This window comes from Saimiri boliviensis, chromosome 1 (genome assembly GCF_048565385.1).
Source record: "Saimiri boliviensis isolate mSaiBol1 chromosome 1, mSaiBol1.pri, whole genome shotgun sequence".
In the NCBI taxonomy this organism is placed as follows: domain Eukaryota; kingdom Metazoa; phylum Chordata; class Mammalia; order Primates; family Cebidae; genus Saimiri; species Saimiri boliviensis.
In genome coordinates this window covers 284,230,686-284,248,401 of record NC_133449.1, presented here as the reverse complement: position 1 = coordinate 284,248,401, position 17,716 = coordinate 284,230,686, and the positions used below count along the sequence as shown (strand labels likewise).

The 17,716-nt window shown below is 42.5% G+C and overlaps 1 protein-coding gene across 1 annotated transcript in view; it reads left to right on the top strand.

Annotated features, from left to right (window-relative positions):
* Window positions 1-17,176, top strand: part of BASP1 (brain abundant membrane attached signal protein 1) — a 62,697-nt gene extending 45,521 nt beyond the window's left edge. The window contains exon 2 of the mRNA XM_003942912.4: window positions 16,417-17,176. Within this exon, the coding sequence (XP_003942961.2) occupies window positions 16,426-17,085 (660 nt within the window). The 5' untranslated portion in view covers window positions 16,417-16,425 and the 3' untranslated portion in view covers window positions 17,086-17,176. The remainder of the gene's footprint in view (window positions 1-16,416) is intronic.
* Window positions 17,177-17,716: the final 540 nt, after the last annotated feature.

Sequence of the window (17,716 nt, the reverse complement as noted above, 5' to 3'; positions counted from 1 at the left end):
GAGTTCTGTTTGGAGAATTCTGAATTAGTTGTGGTGATATGACATATTAGTTTCCTGGGTCTATGGAAGAGAGAAATGGTTCAGAAATGATCTCTACAGTCTGCATTTCCTGAGCTGGTCATGATTTGCTTACTACCTTTATTGACCAAAAGAGCAGGTGGTTCATGTAAAATCATATGTTAGACTGCAGTAACTGGGGCTTTTGAAAGGACCACCCATTACGTGCAAATAAATAACAATGCAGACTCTAAAAAGCGTATCAGATGAATAATGCATGTTTTCTGATAGTGTTTGGTACATGTGGCAGGGTGTATTAAACAAGAAAACACCCTTCGCATATGCAGTCAACCTTGACATTTAAGGAGAAGCGTAACTGTCATCTGCCACCTTTATAGTAGCATTATCAATCCAGGGTCTACGGTTAAAACTTGCACAATCAGTTAGGAGATACACCTTTACAAACTGGTCTCTAGAATATGCACGTAGTAACAAAAGAAAAAAAAATCTTGACAATATCGTTGCCATGATTTCTGCATTCTGGTCTTTCATTATATGATGGGTTTCAGTGGCAGAGAGTTTGTGGTCATGGATGGTGCCTGGAACTTGGCCATGTTTTATTTAATGCAATGGAAATTTCAGTTATAATTTAGCATATTAATTTTTTTTCTACTGCTAGTGAAAGGTAAGTTACATAACCCAACTTACTGTGATGGACTCTTTCATTACAAGTTTATAATTTGAAAGTTAGATGTTTCAGTCTGTAGTGAGTCTGTGATATTTATCAAGTACCCATTGTGTATTAACAGCCATGAAACAAAATCTTTGTTCTGAAGCCATCAGATTTATGTTGAATAAATATTGAAGAAAGGCCCAAGGTCAATATTCAAGTGAAGTCAGGCAGGTCTATTTTACTGCTAGAACTTCGAACACAGTACAACAATATAAACGGGTTAAGCAGGCCTTGGCTAATGGCTCAAGCTTGTAATCCCAGCACTTTGGGAGACCAAGATCGGAGGATTGCTTGAGCTCGGGAGTTTGAGACCAGCCTAGGAAATACAGTGAGACCCCCATCTCTAAAAATTTTTTAAGAATCTATTTTATAAATAAAATTTTAAAAGGCTTAAGCAATGATGATTTAGATAAATGAAGATGGTTTATCCAAAGACCAAACTGCATAATAAAGACAGAATAAGAAGTTCTTAAGAATTAAGGTTTGGTTTTCCTTACATTTATGTAGAGAATACACATCTAGATGCTGACTGCATTTCTTGATCTCAGAAGCTTGTAAAACCATTTATAATGCAGCAACCTGTTTGCTTTACTTTTGCATATCAGTTGTTTCACAGTAAGACCTCTGCAGGTTTAGGGTCACTGTGGCAGTTCTTCAGCATTTTAGTTGTTGAAATGTGTCTGCCCTTTTCCCAGTGCTTAAGAAGTCCTAAGTGTTGTAATGTGAGAGTACGATGAAGGTAAATAACCGGGCAATGAAATACTGAAGGTAGAGGATTATTTCAAAGATACATGATCTAACGTTTACCATGTGGAGATCTTATTGAGCCATTGCTCTGGAATAATTCAGACTTAATCATATTCATTTAACAGAGAGCATGCTGTGTAGGAATAACCCTCAGATTTGGAATTTCTCTCATTGGCTTCTCTCCCTCCCCCATCTGAATAACCAAGTGTTCCACTTCAACAAACCTCTGGCCTTACCTCTCTCAGTCTTCCAGAGCTGGGCTGCGTCAAAGTTCCTCCCTCATCTTTCCACTTTAGTTTTGATTTTTATCCTTTGTCTCATCCTGTCTTCCCATAGATATTTTCAGTTCTCACCAATCTTTATCAACAAATAAAAGTCGTGCCAAAATTGCACGTCTCTGCTGTTACTTTTGCCTTTACCAACACCCTTTGGTGTTGACCATTGTGGTGATCTCTCCTGGCTCCTTATGTGCTCTGAGTCCTTTCAAAGAGGGAGGGAGGTGTCTTTACTCCTTTATCTCAGTGGCTGTAGGGTCCACTGTTCACAGCCCACCACCGGATCAAGATCTCTCTTCTTTTCTTCCTTAGCAGCATATGCCTCTTCTAAGTTACTTTGTAAAATTTTCTCTCCTTTTGATTTTTGAGACATAATCTTCTCCTTTCTAACTCCCACAGAAGAGCTGCTTTTCTGCTTTCTATCATCTAAATCGAGAGATTTTCCCTATTAGGCAATGTTTATAGATTTGGAGTCCATCTTTTCTCACTCCAAGTATGTAAGAGTCCTCTCCTTCCTCTTAAACATCAGTAGAGTTTTCTGATCATCTCAACGGGCCATTTCCTCTTTTTTGCACTTCCGCATCCTCATCTGTAGAAAGCGGATCTCTTCTTCGTGGTGGCTAAGAGACCTTAACCTTAACCCGGCTGAGTGAGCCAGAGTGCCTGCATTCACGTCACACCTCCACAAATAACTGGTGGGTGGATCCTGGGTCAGTTACTCACCTATGTGTCTTAGTTTCCTCATGCTAAAAAGTGGGGACAGTCCTCCTAGGACTGATGGGATAGTTAATGAGTCAGTCTATGTAAAGATCAAATACCAAAACAGACTTGTGCTGAGTGGATATGCATAAAGTACTTTTGATATTTCTACTATCTCAGAATCTGCAGACCTTTCTGATCCTGATCTCAACTAATCGTCATCTCTTCTTGTGAAACTGTTGCTTTTCCTTCTCTTGATAACGCTTGACTTACTCTCATTGTCTTCATATGAAGACACGTCTTACTCCTAGCACACAGTTCAAAAAAGATATTTTCTCACTAAGACCTCATCTGTTTCTCTAGACTAATTCTGAACATCAGAAGTCCTTGCTATCACTCTGGATGTTGACTTTTAAAAATTATATTGTGACAAAGTATCATTGTGTATGTTTCTGGGGTACAAAGTAGTAATTGCAATTTTTAAAAAAACATTTCTTTCTTTTTCTTTCTGAGATGGAGTTTTGCTCTTGTTGCCCAGGCTGGAGTGCAATGGCTTGATTTTGCCTCACCGCAACCTCTGCCTCCTGGGTTTAAGCGCTTCTCCTGCCTCAGCCTCCTGAGTAGCTGGGATTACAGAGGTCCGCCACCACACCTGGCTAATTTTTTGTATTTTTAGTAGAGACAGAGTTTCTCCATGTTGGTCAGATTGGTTTTGAACTCCCAACCTCAGGTGATCTGCTCACCTTGGTCTCCCAAAGTGCTGGGATTACAGGCGTGAGCCACCACACCTGGCTTTCTTTCCTTTTTTAATGGAGACAAGGTCTTACTATTTTGCCCAGGCTGATCTTAAACTCCCGTGCTCAAGTGTTCCTCCTGCCTCGGCCTCCCAAAGTTCAGGGATTACAGGCATGAGCCACTGCACCCCACCTGCGGTTACAGTTTTTGAATAAAATGTGGAAAGATGAATTAAGATAATACATCCCTCACCTCAGATGTTTATGCCTTTTGGATTTTTGGTGAGACATCTCCAAAGACCCTGTGCTGTGCTTTTACAGGGCTAGATTGGGCTTCATGAAGACTAATGGAGGAGTTTCTAGTGCTTCACCTTCTTTAGTATTTGGGGCTTTCTGACTTTGTAGATCCAACTCATCTGAATCACCTCTTTGGGAAAATTTGGTTGTAGAAGTGTGAGTGTGCTTCTCTGTGTATGTGTACTTTGTTCCCTCAAACTTGTTGCATATCTTTATCATAGTTTTTTACAATGGGGAACTTTTTTTTTTTTTTTTTTTCTCTTGAGACGGAGTTTCGCGCTTGTTGCCCAGGCTGGAGTGCAACGGCGCGATCTCGGCTCGTGGCGGTCTCCACCTCCCGGGTTTAAGCTCTTCTGCCTCAGCCTCCTGAGTAGCTGGGATTGCAAGCATGTGCCACCACACCTGGCTAATTTTGTGTTTTTAGTAGAGAGGGGGTTTCTCCATGCTGGTCAGACTGGTATTGATCTCCCGATCCCAGGCGATCCACTCTCCTTGGCTTCCCAAAGTGCTGGGATTACAGGCGTGAGCCACCACGCCCAGCCAAGGGGAACATTTTTACTGTAACAAGGTAATAAATTGTGTCGAATGTTTTCTCTGAATTTTTACTCATGATATTTCAAAGGTTTACCTAGAAACTTAGACATGGGTTGGCAGCTCTTACTATAGTTTCCTCTCCCCAGAGGACATCTGCATCCTCTAAATGATGGGATGTTATTAGAATTGCTAAATATGAGCCTTGGCTGAGTCAGACACTGACAACAATAATTTCAACAATGGAAATTGCCACCGGGCACTGAAGAAACGTAACAAGTCACTGCGACAGAGCACATATTGGTCGGAATACTAAAAATATGCTTGGGCTGCATAACCTTTATTTCATTTGCTTCTTAGAATAAAAATTTTGGCCTTTTAAAAGAAAAGGGCCAGTCATTTATTGAAAATAGAAATTGCTGGACATAGGCCGGGCGTGGTGGCTCACACCTGTAATCCCAGCACTTTGGGAGGCCGAGGTGGGCAGATCATCTGAGGTCGGGAGATCGAGACCGTCCTGGCTAACCTGGTGAAACCCCATCCCTACTAAAAATTCAAAAAATTAGCCAAGTGTACTGTAATCCCAGCTACTCTGGAGGCTAAGGTAGGAGAATCACTTGAACTTGAGAGGTGGAGGTTGTGGTGAGCTGAGATCACGCCATTTTACTCCAGCCTGGGCAACAAGAGCAAAACTCCATCTCAAAAATTGCGAGACATATTTTAGGTTTCTTTCTTCTAAAAGTATTGAAAACACTTGTATGTGGTATGCTTTTTTATTCTTTGTAAATTCTTTTCCTCATATATAAAATAATTTTTTTCCTCTCATTCCGACATTCGCTTCAGGTAGATTTGACCAATAACTTGGATTCTTTCCACCTGCGTAATTATAAACCCAAATTGTTAGTGATGGCTTTGCCTGTAGATGCACCTCAGTTATAACTTTATATGTTACTTAAAAAAGATTGATAGTGGATTGGCTGTTGTATAATCCTTGCAACCTTTGCAGCTCCGAATTAGCAGATGACAGTTGCTTGTCACAGGGTAGAGAGTTAACATGCTACAGCCACAGATTGAACTTTGTCAGGAAACTTTGATTCATTTCCTGCATCTTTGTAAGCAGTTATATTTTTTTCTGATTATAAGGTGGAAGCAGAATGAAATGGAGATGACTTGATGTCTTAATCACATGATGAAGCTGCAATCAAACCAGAAATAACACTCCACTCTGACACATACTGTGACATATTTATGTTGGGTTTTGCTATAGACTTGGAACTATCTTCCCCATTGGCACCTGTCTGATTTCATCCTTAATACCTTGATTCTGCTGATTCTGGATGAAATGGTTAATACATCCAAATTTGCATTTTCAAAGTAGAAACTTTGTAGTGGTTAGGACCTTTCCATGATTCCCTGTAAAGGAAGTGCTTGGATATTACAATAATGCAGGAAAAGAAGATGTAAGTAGGAATGGCATGTAAAGTAGTGAACATAGTAACTTTCAGATCATATGGATAAATTTGATGTCAATTTCTTATTGTTTTATATAGCAGTTAATGTGTGCCAGTGATTCTCATTACATCACAGAACCACGTTGTTGTTCATTGACAGAGCAACATAAATGTAAAAACGTGTTAATGAAAAATCAAATTGGAGATGTCATGGAGTATGCAGTAATTATGGGAAAAACACAGTGCGTGTCACCCCCTTGGCTTCAGGGTGGATAATGCCTGGAAACTGTCACTGTGCAAGGTTGCATTTTCCAAAGAAAGGCAATGGTATATTTGGGACTTGCATTTTTCTCCAAAAGCTCATTTCATGCAAAGACTTGGATAACAGGAAGTAATGGATATAACCAACAAGTGCTAGTGAAATGAAGGTTTGACAGTCCACAAATGGTGATCATCTGCATTTCAAATCTTCTAAAATCAGTATGTGGGCTGAGATAAACGTTAGCATTAGCATTTCATTACCAGTCATTTTGCTCACCACCAAAATGCAGAAGGGCTCTTGAGAGCTGGAACCTGATGGCATGTCGTCACTGAGACCTGCCGCAAAGCACTGAAGTCGTCTTGAAGGTGATAATGATAAGGTTATTGTTTATCCTACTCGATACTCCGTTCGATTCAGCATTTCTCCCTTTCTACCTCTCCTGTATCCAAACAACCTATTTAATAAATGTTTTATTTAGAGGAGTAAGGAAAGGAAGTAATAAATGATAGCTCTCAGAAACCTCACATTTCATTGGAAAGCTGTTGGAACAACTTCCAGCTCAAATGTCAATTAGATACCATTCTGATACACAGAGTTGTGCTTTTTTTGGCAGGTGGGGTGGTGGGAGACAGAGTCTCACTCTACCACCCTGTTGCAGTACAGTGGTGTGATCTTGGCTGACTGCAACCTCCACCCCACCCCCCACCGGGTTCAAGCAATTCTCTTGCCTCAGCCTCCTGAGTAACTGGGATTACAGGCGCCTGCCACCATGCCTGGGATATTTTGGTATTTTTAGCAGAGATGGGGTTTCACCATGTTGGTCAGGCTAGTCTCGAACTCCTGACCTTGTGATCTGCCTGCCTCGGCTTCCCAAAGTGCTGGGATTACAGGTGTGAGCCACCACACCCAGCCAGATGTGCCTTTATGTGTCTTTGAATACTGCAGGTGTCTTGACCCAAATCAAAAGAACACCTAGGCAGCAGAGCTGAGCCATGTGTTTTCACTTGGTACCAGCAAAGGGATTTGAGACCCGTTAGTCACGGCAAGGGGCAGAAGTGTCTTCTATTAAGGACCTAGTAAGTACTGCTGATGAATAGGTCAGCTCAGCGGCTCCACTCGCCACAGCAGTTGGTCAAATTGGGTTCCTCTGGTAGCATCAAAGAGCAAGGGACACTACCCCCATGGGCTCCCAGTGCATACACCATTGCTGTCACTTTGGGGCAGAATGGAGGTATGATTTAAACCCTACAGTGCAGGATACTTTCCCTCTGGTGTGCCTCTGACAGTGTCCTGCTAGAGAAGCTTAAGAAAACAGTACGTGTGGCTTCAGATTCCTTAAGTTAAAAATGCAGAAAAAGATTATGTCTGGTGGAGGAGTAGATTTTCAGAAAAAGCAGTTTTAAGGAGGATGAAAAGAGAATTTATTCAAAATGAGAGGCGTTCTCTCTGCTCCTTCCCCCCTCTCCCTCCCTTGCTTGCTTTGCCCTCCCTCCCTCCTTATCTCATTCTCATTCTTGCTCTTGTTCATGTAAGAGTATAATCTTTGCTTTATTGTGTTTGAATTCACCACGACTTCCTTGTTGATATTCCTAAAGTTGGCATTAAAAGTTATTTCTGGGGTGGGGCACGGTGGCTCATGCCTGTAATCTCAGCACTTTGTGTGTCTGAGGCAAGCAGATCACCTGAGGTCAGCAGTTCGAGACCAGCTTGGCCAACATCATAAAACTCTGTCTCTAATAAAATACCAAAAATCGAAAAATTAGCCAGGCGTGGTCATGCACAGGTAATCTCAGCTACTCAGGAGGCTGAGGCACAAGAATCACTTGAACCTGGAGGCAGAAGTTGCAGTGAGCTGAGATTGCACCACTGCACTCCAGCCTGGGCCACAGAGCAGTGGGATTCTGTCTCAAAAAAAAAAAAAAAAAAAAGCTTTCTCAACATAGGAACTCCAAACATAATCTTTCAAAATGTTGCCTGTGGATAGCTCTGCAAAAATGGTGATTGTTTTGTTTTGTTAAGTGGTTGTTTCATGCTAGAAATTTGGGCCTGACAACTTGTCCCACTTTTCCTCAACGTTTCTACCTAACACTAAACTGAATATCATGTTAGTTTTTGCGAATTGTCATTAGCCCTTGTGAGATTGATTTAAACTGTATTTGAAAGGACAATTTTAAGGTATCTGTAGGCTGATATTACTTAGCATTGCATAAAAGAAAAAGATGGTTTGGTTATTTTTAGAAAGCAGCCTTGCTCCAAGAGAGTGGGCACAGGCCAGGCCTTGCAAGGCAGGACGACCAGTGGTTGGTAGGTGACTCATCACAGGTAGGTAAAGGGGAAGGTCTTCCACACCAGGGCACCGTGAGCTAGTTCTGCGTGAGCGAAGCTGATGAAAGCTGACTTTTGTGACAGTTATGACTCTATCTGGGATGTCTTCAGTGAGCCGTTCCATCCTGACTCATTCCTTACAGAGTTGACGCATTATTCTGAAAATATTTTCCAAATATAATTGAAAACATTAAAAAACATTCTATGTTTTAATAAATATTTGGATGTCATTTTACACATTTTTATTTGTACTTTTATCTCTTTTTTTGTTGTTTTGAGACGAAGTCTTGCTCTGTCACTCAGGCTGGAGTGCAGTGGCGCGATCTTGGCTCACTGCAACCTCCGCCTCCCGGGTTCAAGCGATTCTCCTGCCTCAGCCTCCTGAGTAACCAGGACTATAGGTGTGCACCACTACACCCGGCTAATTTTTGTATTTTTAGTAGATGGGGTTTCACCATGTTGGCCAGGATGGTCTCGAACTCCTGACCTTGTGATCCCAACTCGGCCTCACAAAAGTGCTGGGATTTCAGGTGTGAGCCACTGCACCTGGCCCTTTATTTGGCTTTTTAAAATTGTTTTTTATTTCTAATTTTCAGCAAGCTTCACGTATTGAAATGATGTATGAACACATGCAATCATGGTAACAGCAGCTGGTTGTCAGTTTAATATTTAGGATGTAAGATGATCTGTTTTTATGATAGTGATTAGCAGCTATATAGAACTCTGTTGATAATACGACTTTTTAAAAATCTTGTATTGCATTTTATTTAGTGGCAGAAGCATTCGTAAAATTATTTTTCCTCCTAGAAAGAGAATACACTTTATGTATATTCATTTTACTGACTAGGAAGTTTGAGCTCTATAGTGGGAGGTAACCACTGAGTCTCACAGCACTTTGTTGATGGTGGAGACCAGCCCTCAGCACTCTTACCATATTTTTAGCAATCTTCATACTGAGTGCTAGGTGGCTTGTTTTTGACACGAGCCAAACAAAGAAAATATTGTATAATTTATTTTTTTCTTATATGGCATTTTGCGATCTACTCTACCACCTTTATTTTCTCAAACTGAAAGTCTGAATTTTAATTCAGTACGCCGTGCTAATGGAGTGGTTTAAGGTAAGAAAAAATGTAAGTGGGTATTAGGAAGTTCGGGATGTGTTTGGTCATGTCAACAGCCAGATCATGGTATAGTTTGTAAGAACTTGGTTGTTCAGTGAAATTCTTTGCTATTAAGCATGTACAGAGTGGATTTGGGCCCAGGGTATCCTGTGGAGTCTGTGTACAAATAAACACAGTACAAATCTACCTACTTGTGATGATTTGAATGGATAAGGAATATCTCCTGTGTTCCCTGACAGGCTTTCTGGAGAAAAAGGCACAAGCAATTTGAAAACTCGGTAGAGGAGATTGTCTCTATTACAGAGTCTTCATTGCAGCATCAGATTTCAAATTATTTCTCACCTTTACTCTCTCAAAGAAATTTTCGTATTAAATTTAAACTCTCAATAGTAAGAACCAATTTACTGGCTTTTTTTTTTCTAGGTTTACTAATATGGCAATATTTTTTTGGATCACATTTTTTTCCCTTTAACGTCGATTATTAATCTTATAAATAGAACATTCTTCTGTAAAATAAGTAACACTTGTCAGCTCTAAGACTTAACAGAATTGTTCTGATTTGCTTTGGAGGGAGGATTAAAGCCTATTTTTTAGGCCATATGTTCCTTGTTTTTGTTTTGTTTTGTTTTGTTTTTGTTGTTGTTTTTAACCAGGCCCTCTGAAGAAACTATAGTTGTTTCTGAGGACAAAATAATAATAATAATAATCACCTTACCTTGTCTAGCTAGCTAGGAAGTTGCTTTTTTATGTGCTTTCCTAGGCATGAAGAAGTTACCAAAACTCGTCTTTAGCAATGTCATGAACATTCATAAATGTACCCTTTCATTGATTAGGGAACATGATTTGCTGCCAACAAACATGTCGGGACTGAGTGTGTGGTCTAGGCTGATATCAGTTACAGGAAGTGAGACTCAGGAGGCGGTAGGTATGTGTTTTACGGATGCAAACGCTTTCTGAGTTTTCCTGCCAGGTGTAGGCAAAAAAGGGTCAGGCTGGTGTGATGAGGAATCCTCTCCAACCTTTCCAGGCCTCCCTCTGATTTTCTTGCTTTTCACCCAGGTAGCTGTGATCAACTCACAGTGCTGGAATAGCACGTTCTCTTCTCTCTTCACCATAAAGCAGAACTTTAACACATTTCTTCCAGAATATCTCTTTATAGCCAAGTGGGATTAATTAGATAGAGGCTTGGTTTTATAAGGTGGAAGGGAATAAAATTAGTCACGAGATAGTTGTGGAGGATTTTAAAGATGTAAGTTAGTATCTTTATTAAGCCACTTGACATATTATAAAAACGATATTCATCTGTGGGAAGTGGCAAAACAGAATGACATTTGACAACGTTAGCTTCTCTTTTAAACATGGTGTGTTTGGCTTACTAGCCAACATAAGGTGTAGACGAGGTTTTTAACCCCTTTACATGTGAAATTTGAGGCGGTAAATGAGTTTTAACTAAAGAATTGGGATTCCTTTTCCATCTTGGTGATCAAAACAGTTTTCTCTGGTTTCCTTGGACCAGGGATGAAGAGGTTGGTGAGGGCACAGCAGAAGCTGGAATTATGTTTCTTCTCTTTTTCTGATCACCCCAGTACTAGTTCTAATTGGGAGGAATGGATTTAACTAATCTTTGGTTTTTATCTCTGTATAGAAATTGATTTCTTGGTAGAATGGACTGTTAATATATTTTAAAAGACTCATCACCTCTTAAAATGTAATTTTTTGAAACAGAGTCTCACTCTGTCACCAGGCTGGAGTGCAGTGGTGTGATCTCGGCTCACTGCAGCCTCTGCCTCCGGGTTCAAGCAATTCTCTTGCCTCAGCCTCCTGAGTAGCTGGGACTACAGGAGCGTGCCACCACACCAGGCTAATTTTTGTATTTTTAGTAGAGACGGGGTTTCACCATATTGGCCAGGATGGTCTCTCGACCTCCGCCTGCCTCGGACACCCAAAGTCCTGGGATTACAGTCGTGAGCCACCACACCCAGCCTTAGAATCTTAAGTACATAAAATATTCAGATTTTATTTTATTCAGAAGTAGAGATTTTACAGTATGGTGACAACAGGTAACTGTAAAAACTTCTTTTCCTCAGTCATAACTTTGCAAAGAAAAAAAAAACCAAAAAACAAAAACCACTTCTTTTTCAAATGGAGCCAGCAGGGGCATGCATGGAACACATATACCAAACATCTGTTTGATAACATTAAACATTTTTTAAAAGATATTAAATGTTCTTTTTATTGTGGTGCTTCAGATGCCTGATTCTAGAACTTGTGTGCATGGAACCTATATTCTACTATGCTGTTGGAGTTTACAGGCAAAGATAATGATGGGGGAAGGAAATAACATTTTTGCAGGCCCTGGAAATGTAAAATAAACTCACATGACCTCACATTAAATTCCCATGAAATCGACATTTTTTGGTAAATTTAATTTTAAAGGAAAAGGAAGGACAATGAGATTAAATAACTTGCCCAAGGATTCTGGGTGGGTGTGCTGTGGAGGTGGGACTTATATCAAAGTCTCCTTGAAATAATTATTGCCCGATATTTAATTAAACTCAGTGAAATTCCTCTCTTTGCTGCTGTTTAGGGTTGATTATATTCTATGCCAGTATTAAGCCATAAGCCTTTCATTTTGGCCTTTGTGGCACAGAGTTTTCTTTAAAGGACAGCTTTTTTGTTTGGTTGGTTTTGGTTTTTTTGAGACAGAATTTCACTCTGCTGCCCAGGCCAGAGAGTGCAGTGGCATGATCCCAGCTCACTGCAAACTCTGCCTCCCGAGCTCAAGCCTCCCGAATAGCTGTGATTATAGAGTGCATGCCACCACGCCTGGCTAATTTTTATTTTTTGTAGAGGTAGGGCTTTGCCAGGTTGGCCAGGTTGATCTTGAACTCCTGACCTCAAGTGATCTACCCACCTCGGCCTCCCAAAGTGCTGGGATTACAGGTGTGAGCCACCATACCCGGCTTTTAAAGGACAGTTTTAAAGGATGGCTCCAGAATTTGCTTTTTTCTGAGATGTCATAGGAGAGGTCAGTTTTAGTGTTTGGTTAACACATAAACACATAGAGCCGAAGTCAGTGTGTTCGGCATTGGTCTGAATTTTCTTGCTGTGCCACTCAGGTTCTAGTGAATGTCCTAATTGTGGAGAAATGCCAAGTCAGTCTCAGACTTTTGAGTAGGCTTTGATTTAGGTTTAAGTGATTTCAGAGTGGATTCCCTGTTGCTGTAATTTTTTTAAACTGCTGTATTTTCATCTTAGAAGTTCCAACTTCTAACTTTCTGCACCAGATGATTTCTTTCAAAATCAGAAGCAACATAAATGAATGAAATCGACTGGGCATGGTGGCTTACGCCTGTAATCCCAGCACTTTGGGAGGCCGAGGTGGGTGGATCATCTGAGGTCAGGAGTTCAAGACCAGCCTGCCCAATATGGTGAAACCTTGTCTGTACTAAAAATACAAAAATTAGCCAGGCATGGTGGCAGGCACGTGTAATCCCAGCTACTTGTTGGGGAGGGGGGGCGCTGAGACAGGAGAATTGATTGAACCCGGAACACAGATTTTGCAGTGAGCCAGCACTGTCCTGCTGCACTCCAGCCTGGCTAACAGACTGAGACTCCATCTCAAAAAAAAAAAAAAAAAAAAAAAAGAATGAAGTCATTAAAGTGTGTGCTCATTGCTTTCTCTTGGTAAATAGCTTCTCTGGCAAATAGGAAGATGCAGCGTTGAGAGCTGAGAGGCAGAGGATACTCAAAAAACTGAATTTCTTCCTTATTCCCTCAACACCTGAGTTCTAAGCTACCTACCCCAGGTGGCATCACCCTTGTAACTCGGGTGTGGTAACATTCCTGGGCTGAGAGCATTGCCCCATTGCCGGCTTCTTAGTGCAGTTCCTTCTGCTCTCTCTGTGGTGACTGCCTTGGCCTTTGCTCGTAGCACAGCTCCATGAACTCAGCCAGCAGGAGTTCCTTATGGGTAAAAGGAGAAAGTGAGTGGCACAGTACCCCACGGGACTGTTGAGATTACATATTTTATGTAGTATATTTAGGAGCAGGATTGTGCAGATACCTCGGAAACAGTTCATACATGTTGTGGGCAAGGTCTTCACCCATGTGGTCTTGGGAAATAATGAGACAATCCTACTTTTCCAGGGTTCTGGTAGGTTCTCTGAGCCCTCTCTGATACCTCAGTATAACCAGCAGAGGTAAATCAGCAAAAAGCCAGGGGCGTTTGTTAACTTTGTTTGAAAAACAATCTGGACTGAGACAGAGAAACTTACTTACAACTTGATTATGTGTGTTCATTTTTGACCCAGAAACAAATCGCAGCTGGGCTTAAGACAAAGAACAGAATGTGGCCTTAACTGTGTGTCAGAAAGTCAGTTTTAGTAACTCAGATTTTAGGTTTGTAAACTAACATGACTTTAAAGCTCTGAGATTGCTGTATAGAATTTCATGCTGTGGGTGTCAGAAAGCAGCACCCCATGCTAGACTTATAGTACCCACTACGTTTGCACTTTATCTTAGCGTCTGTAATTTCTAAGTTGGCGTTTGGGTTTCTATTACTGGATTGAGAGAAGACCCTAAAGGCAGACCTGTCAGGTTTCCTGTTTCTTATTTAGTTCAACCTAAGGGACCCAAATATATCTTGAAATACCAGAGCTGAGATTGTATTTGGTATAGGCCATTTGTGCATCCTGACTGGTTAAGAATTCAATGGAAGACTTATAAATTACAATTTAAAATACTGATCCAGTTTATTTCTTTATATTTTAATATATATGTGATTGCATATAGGATGGAAGTATATTTCATTGTATTTTTGCCGTATATATTTGTTTCTACTTTTGAGGGAGAAATAATCAAAAGTTAAATCCAATAAAGACAGTCTGAGGCAGGTTATGACCAAATGCCACTCCCTTTATTTTTATTTATTTATTTATTTATTTTTTTGAGACGGAGTTTCGCTCTTGCTACCCAGGCTGGCATGCAATGGTGTGATCTCAGCTCACCGCAACCTCCACCTCCTGGGTTCAAGCAATTCTCCTGCCTCAGCCTCCTGAGTAGCTGGGACTACAGGCTGTGCCACCATGCCCAGCTAATTTTTGTATTTTTAGTAGAGAAGGGGTTTCACAATGTTGACAAGGATGCTCTCGATCTCTTGACCTAGTGATCTACCCACCTTGGCCTCCCAAAGTGCTGGGATTATAGGCGTGAGCCACCACTCCTTTTCTTAAAAAAAAGGACAGGTAAGAGAATCTTAGGTAACATCATAAAGAGAATACGAATAGTATTTTAGTCAAATTTCAGTTTATTGCTTTTCTCTCTCCCAACTACTGAAGTCATTCCAGATAGGAAATTAGCATATAGAGTGTTGAGACAAATTTTGACTAAAGAATCATTTTCTTCCACCCCAAACCTCTGACTTTTTTTTTTTTTTTTTTTTGAGACGGAGTTTCGCTCTTGTTACCCAGGCTGGAGTGCAATGGCGCGATCTCGGCTCACCGCAACCTCCGCCTCCTGGGTTCAGGCAATTCTCCTGCCTCAGCCTCCTGAGTAGCTGGGATTACAGGCACGCACCACCATGCCCAGCTAATTTTTTGTATTTTTAGTAGAGACGGGGTTTCACCGTGTTGACCAGGATGGTCTCGATCTCTTAACCTCGTGATCCACCCACCTTGGCCTCCCAAAGTGCTGGGATTACAGGCTTGAGCCACCGCGCCCGCCCAAACCTCTGACTTTTAATAAGATAAATGTAGGCTATTTCATTGTCATGAATCTTGATTCCAAGGAGGTAATAAACAGCAAATCTTTCTCTTCTAAATGAAGGATGTATGTATTTGCAAAGCTGGCAAAGGAGTGCTTACAGTTCTGCCAGTGGGCCTGACTAGAGCAAAACCAGGTGGTCCCCCTGCTCTTTCTAACCTCCCTTGGGGTCCAGGGCAAGGCTAACGCCCTCTCCTGGGCTTTTCTCCTTTGTTTGACTGGTATAATGTGATTTCTGCCATGCTTCATCCAGGAAAAGCATCCGATTGTTTTTACAATAGCAACATTTCAGTGGGTTATTACTGATGCATGGTGGCAGAAAAATTGACTTGAAGGAAAAAAAAACCACACACACACACAATCCAAACCAAGAGCCTGTTTAGCTCTGGCCATGGTTCTGGGTGAAATTTATTATTTATAAATTTATAATTTATTATTTATCTGGTTTAATGTTTGATTCCCAGAGGAGACAAATTCAAGATTCAAATCCAGTCAGAGTTTCTTGTGCCAGAATTAAAGCAGCAGCCTCAACCCAGTTGTTAATAACCATTGAATGTGCATGTGTAGTTTGAATTCTAATCAGGAAACTGATCATGAAGAACAATTTCATATTACTATGGAACTATTTTTTTTAACCTGAAAATACCTTGAAAAGCAATGAATTTATGTCAGACACAACCAGCAGGAGACACTGGCTTTGTCATAACTGCCCCTGCTTGGTAAGAAGATAGACTGAATCCTGCTTGCCTTACATGTTTGAAGATGCGTTTGCTGATATAAAACACACGCATATGTCGCAGAGTGAGTTTGCAGTTTCAGATCATTTTCTTGAATTCTGTGATTTGTGCTTTATGACGGCTGTGCAGTTTCTCCAGAAAGCATTTTAAAATGGCATCGCCTTTCTCTAGCTGCAGCCTGGGTCTAAGGTGGCTGCCCTTGCCACGTTGCACACGCCTGTTCCACTCGTGGTGTTTGCGTCAGCTGTGGGACAGCAGATACGAAATAGATAGTGCTCCCCCTGTCCAGGGTTGACAGGCTTCGCCTCTCATCACTGCTTCTTTGATCTCAGCTTATTATTCCCTCAGCTGGCTATGATTAGAAGTTCTACAACGGAGCTCCTTCATTTCTTTTCATTGTTTTAAAAACTCATTTAGAATTATGGCAAAACCCACTTCACTGGGCTCCTTAATGTGTTTGAGTCATCGATTTAAAAAAAAGATTTTTGTTTTTTGTTTTCACTTTTAATTGTGTAATTACTGCGTAATATGATAATTTAACCAAGTAGCCGGGCATGGTGGGTGCTTGGGAGGCTGCGCGGGGAGGATCCCCTGAGCCCAGGAGGTGGAGGCTGCCGTGAGCGGAGATCTCGCCACTGCACTCCAGCCGGGGCAACACAGCGAGACCCTGTCTCAAAAATAAACGCAAGAATACAAATGGCCGAGTAACCCCCCCGTGTCGTTCTGTTTTGTGTTTGCTTCCAGAACTCCAAGATGGGCGGCAAGCTCAGCAAGAAGAAGAAGGGCTACAACGTGAACGACGAGAAGGCCAAGGACAAAGACAAGAAGGCCGAGGGCGCGGCGGCGGAGGAGGAGGGGACCCCGAAGGAGAGCGAGCCCCAGGCGGAGCCCGCCGAGGCCAAGGAGGCCAAGGAGAAGCCCGCCGCGGACGCCGAGGGCAAGGCGGAGGAGAAGGAGGGCGAGAAGGCGGCGGCCGCCAAGGAGGAGGCCCCGAAGGCGGAGCCGGAGGAGAAGGAGGGCGCGGCCGAGGCCAAGGCCGAGCCCCCGAAGGCGCCCGAGCAGGAGCAGGCGGCCCCCGGCCCCGCTGCGGGCGGCGAGGCCCCCAAAGCTGCCGAGGCCGAGAGCGCGGCCCCTGCCGCCGGGGAGGAGCCCGGCAAGGAGGAAGGGGAACCCAAAAAGACTGAGGCGCCCGCAGCTCCTGCCGCCCAGGAGACCAAAAGTGACGGGGCCCCAGCTTCAGACTCAAAACCCGGCAGCTCGGAGGCTGCCGCCTCTTCCAAGGAGACCCCCGCAGCCACGGAAGCGCCTAGTTCCACGCCCAAGGCCCCGGCGCCCGCAGCCCCCGCGGAGGAGCCCAAGCCCGCGGAGGCCCCGGCAGCTAATTCCGATCAAACCGTAGCGGTGAAAGAGTGACAAGGACAGCCTATAGGAAAAATACCACTTAAAACAATCTACCCCCTCCCCCTCTCTCCCCCCCTTCTCTCCCCCTCCCTCCCCCTCCCTCCTCCTCTCCCTCCCCCTCCCTCCTCTCCCTCCCCTCCCCCTCCTCTCTCTCTCTCTCCTCTCCTCTCCTCTCTCCTATACTAACTTGTTTCAAATTGGAAGTAATGATATGTATTGCCCAAGGGAAAATAAAGGATGTCCCATCAAGGGAGGGAGGGGGTGGGAGAATCCAAATAGTATTTTTGTGGGGAAATATCTAATATACCTTCAGTCAACTTTACCAAGAAGTCCTGGATTTCCCAGATCCGCGTCTGAAAGTGCAGTACATCGTGTCCGCCTGAAACTGCCGCCACAATGCACTCCTCCGCCGAGAGTCGAATGAAAAGCTTTCCTTCTGCAATGGGAGTTGGGAGTGATGCGTTTGATTCTGCCCACGTGGCCCGTGCCGAGGCAATCAGATCTTTATGAGAGCAGTATTTTCTGTGTTTTCTTTTTAATTTACAGCCTTTCTTATTTTGATATTTTTTTAATGTTGTGGATGAATGCCAGCTTTCAGACAGAGCCCACTTAGCTTGTCCACATGGATCTCAATGCCGGTCCT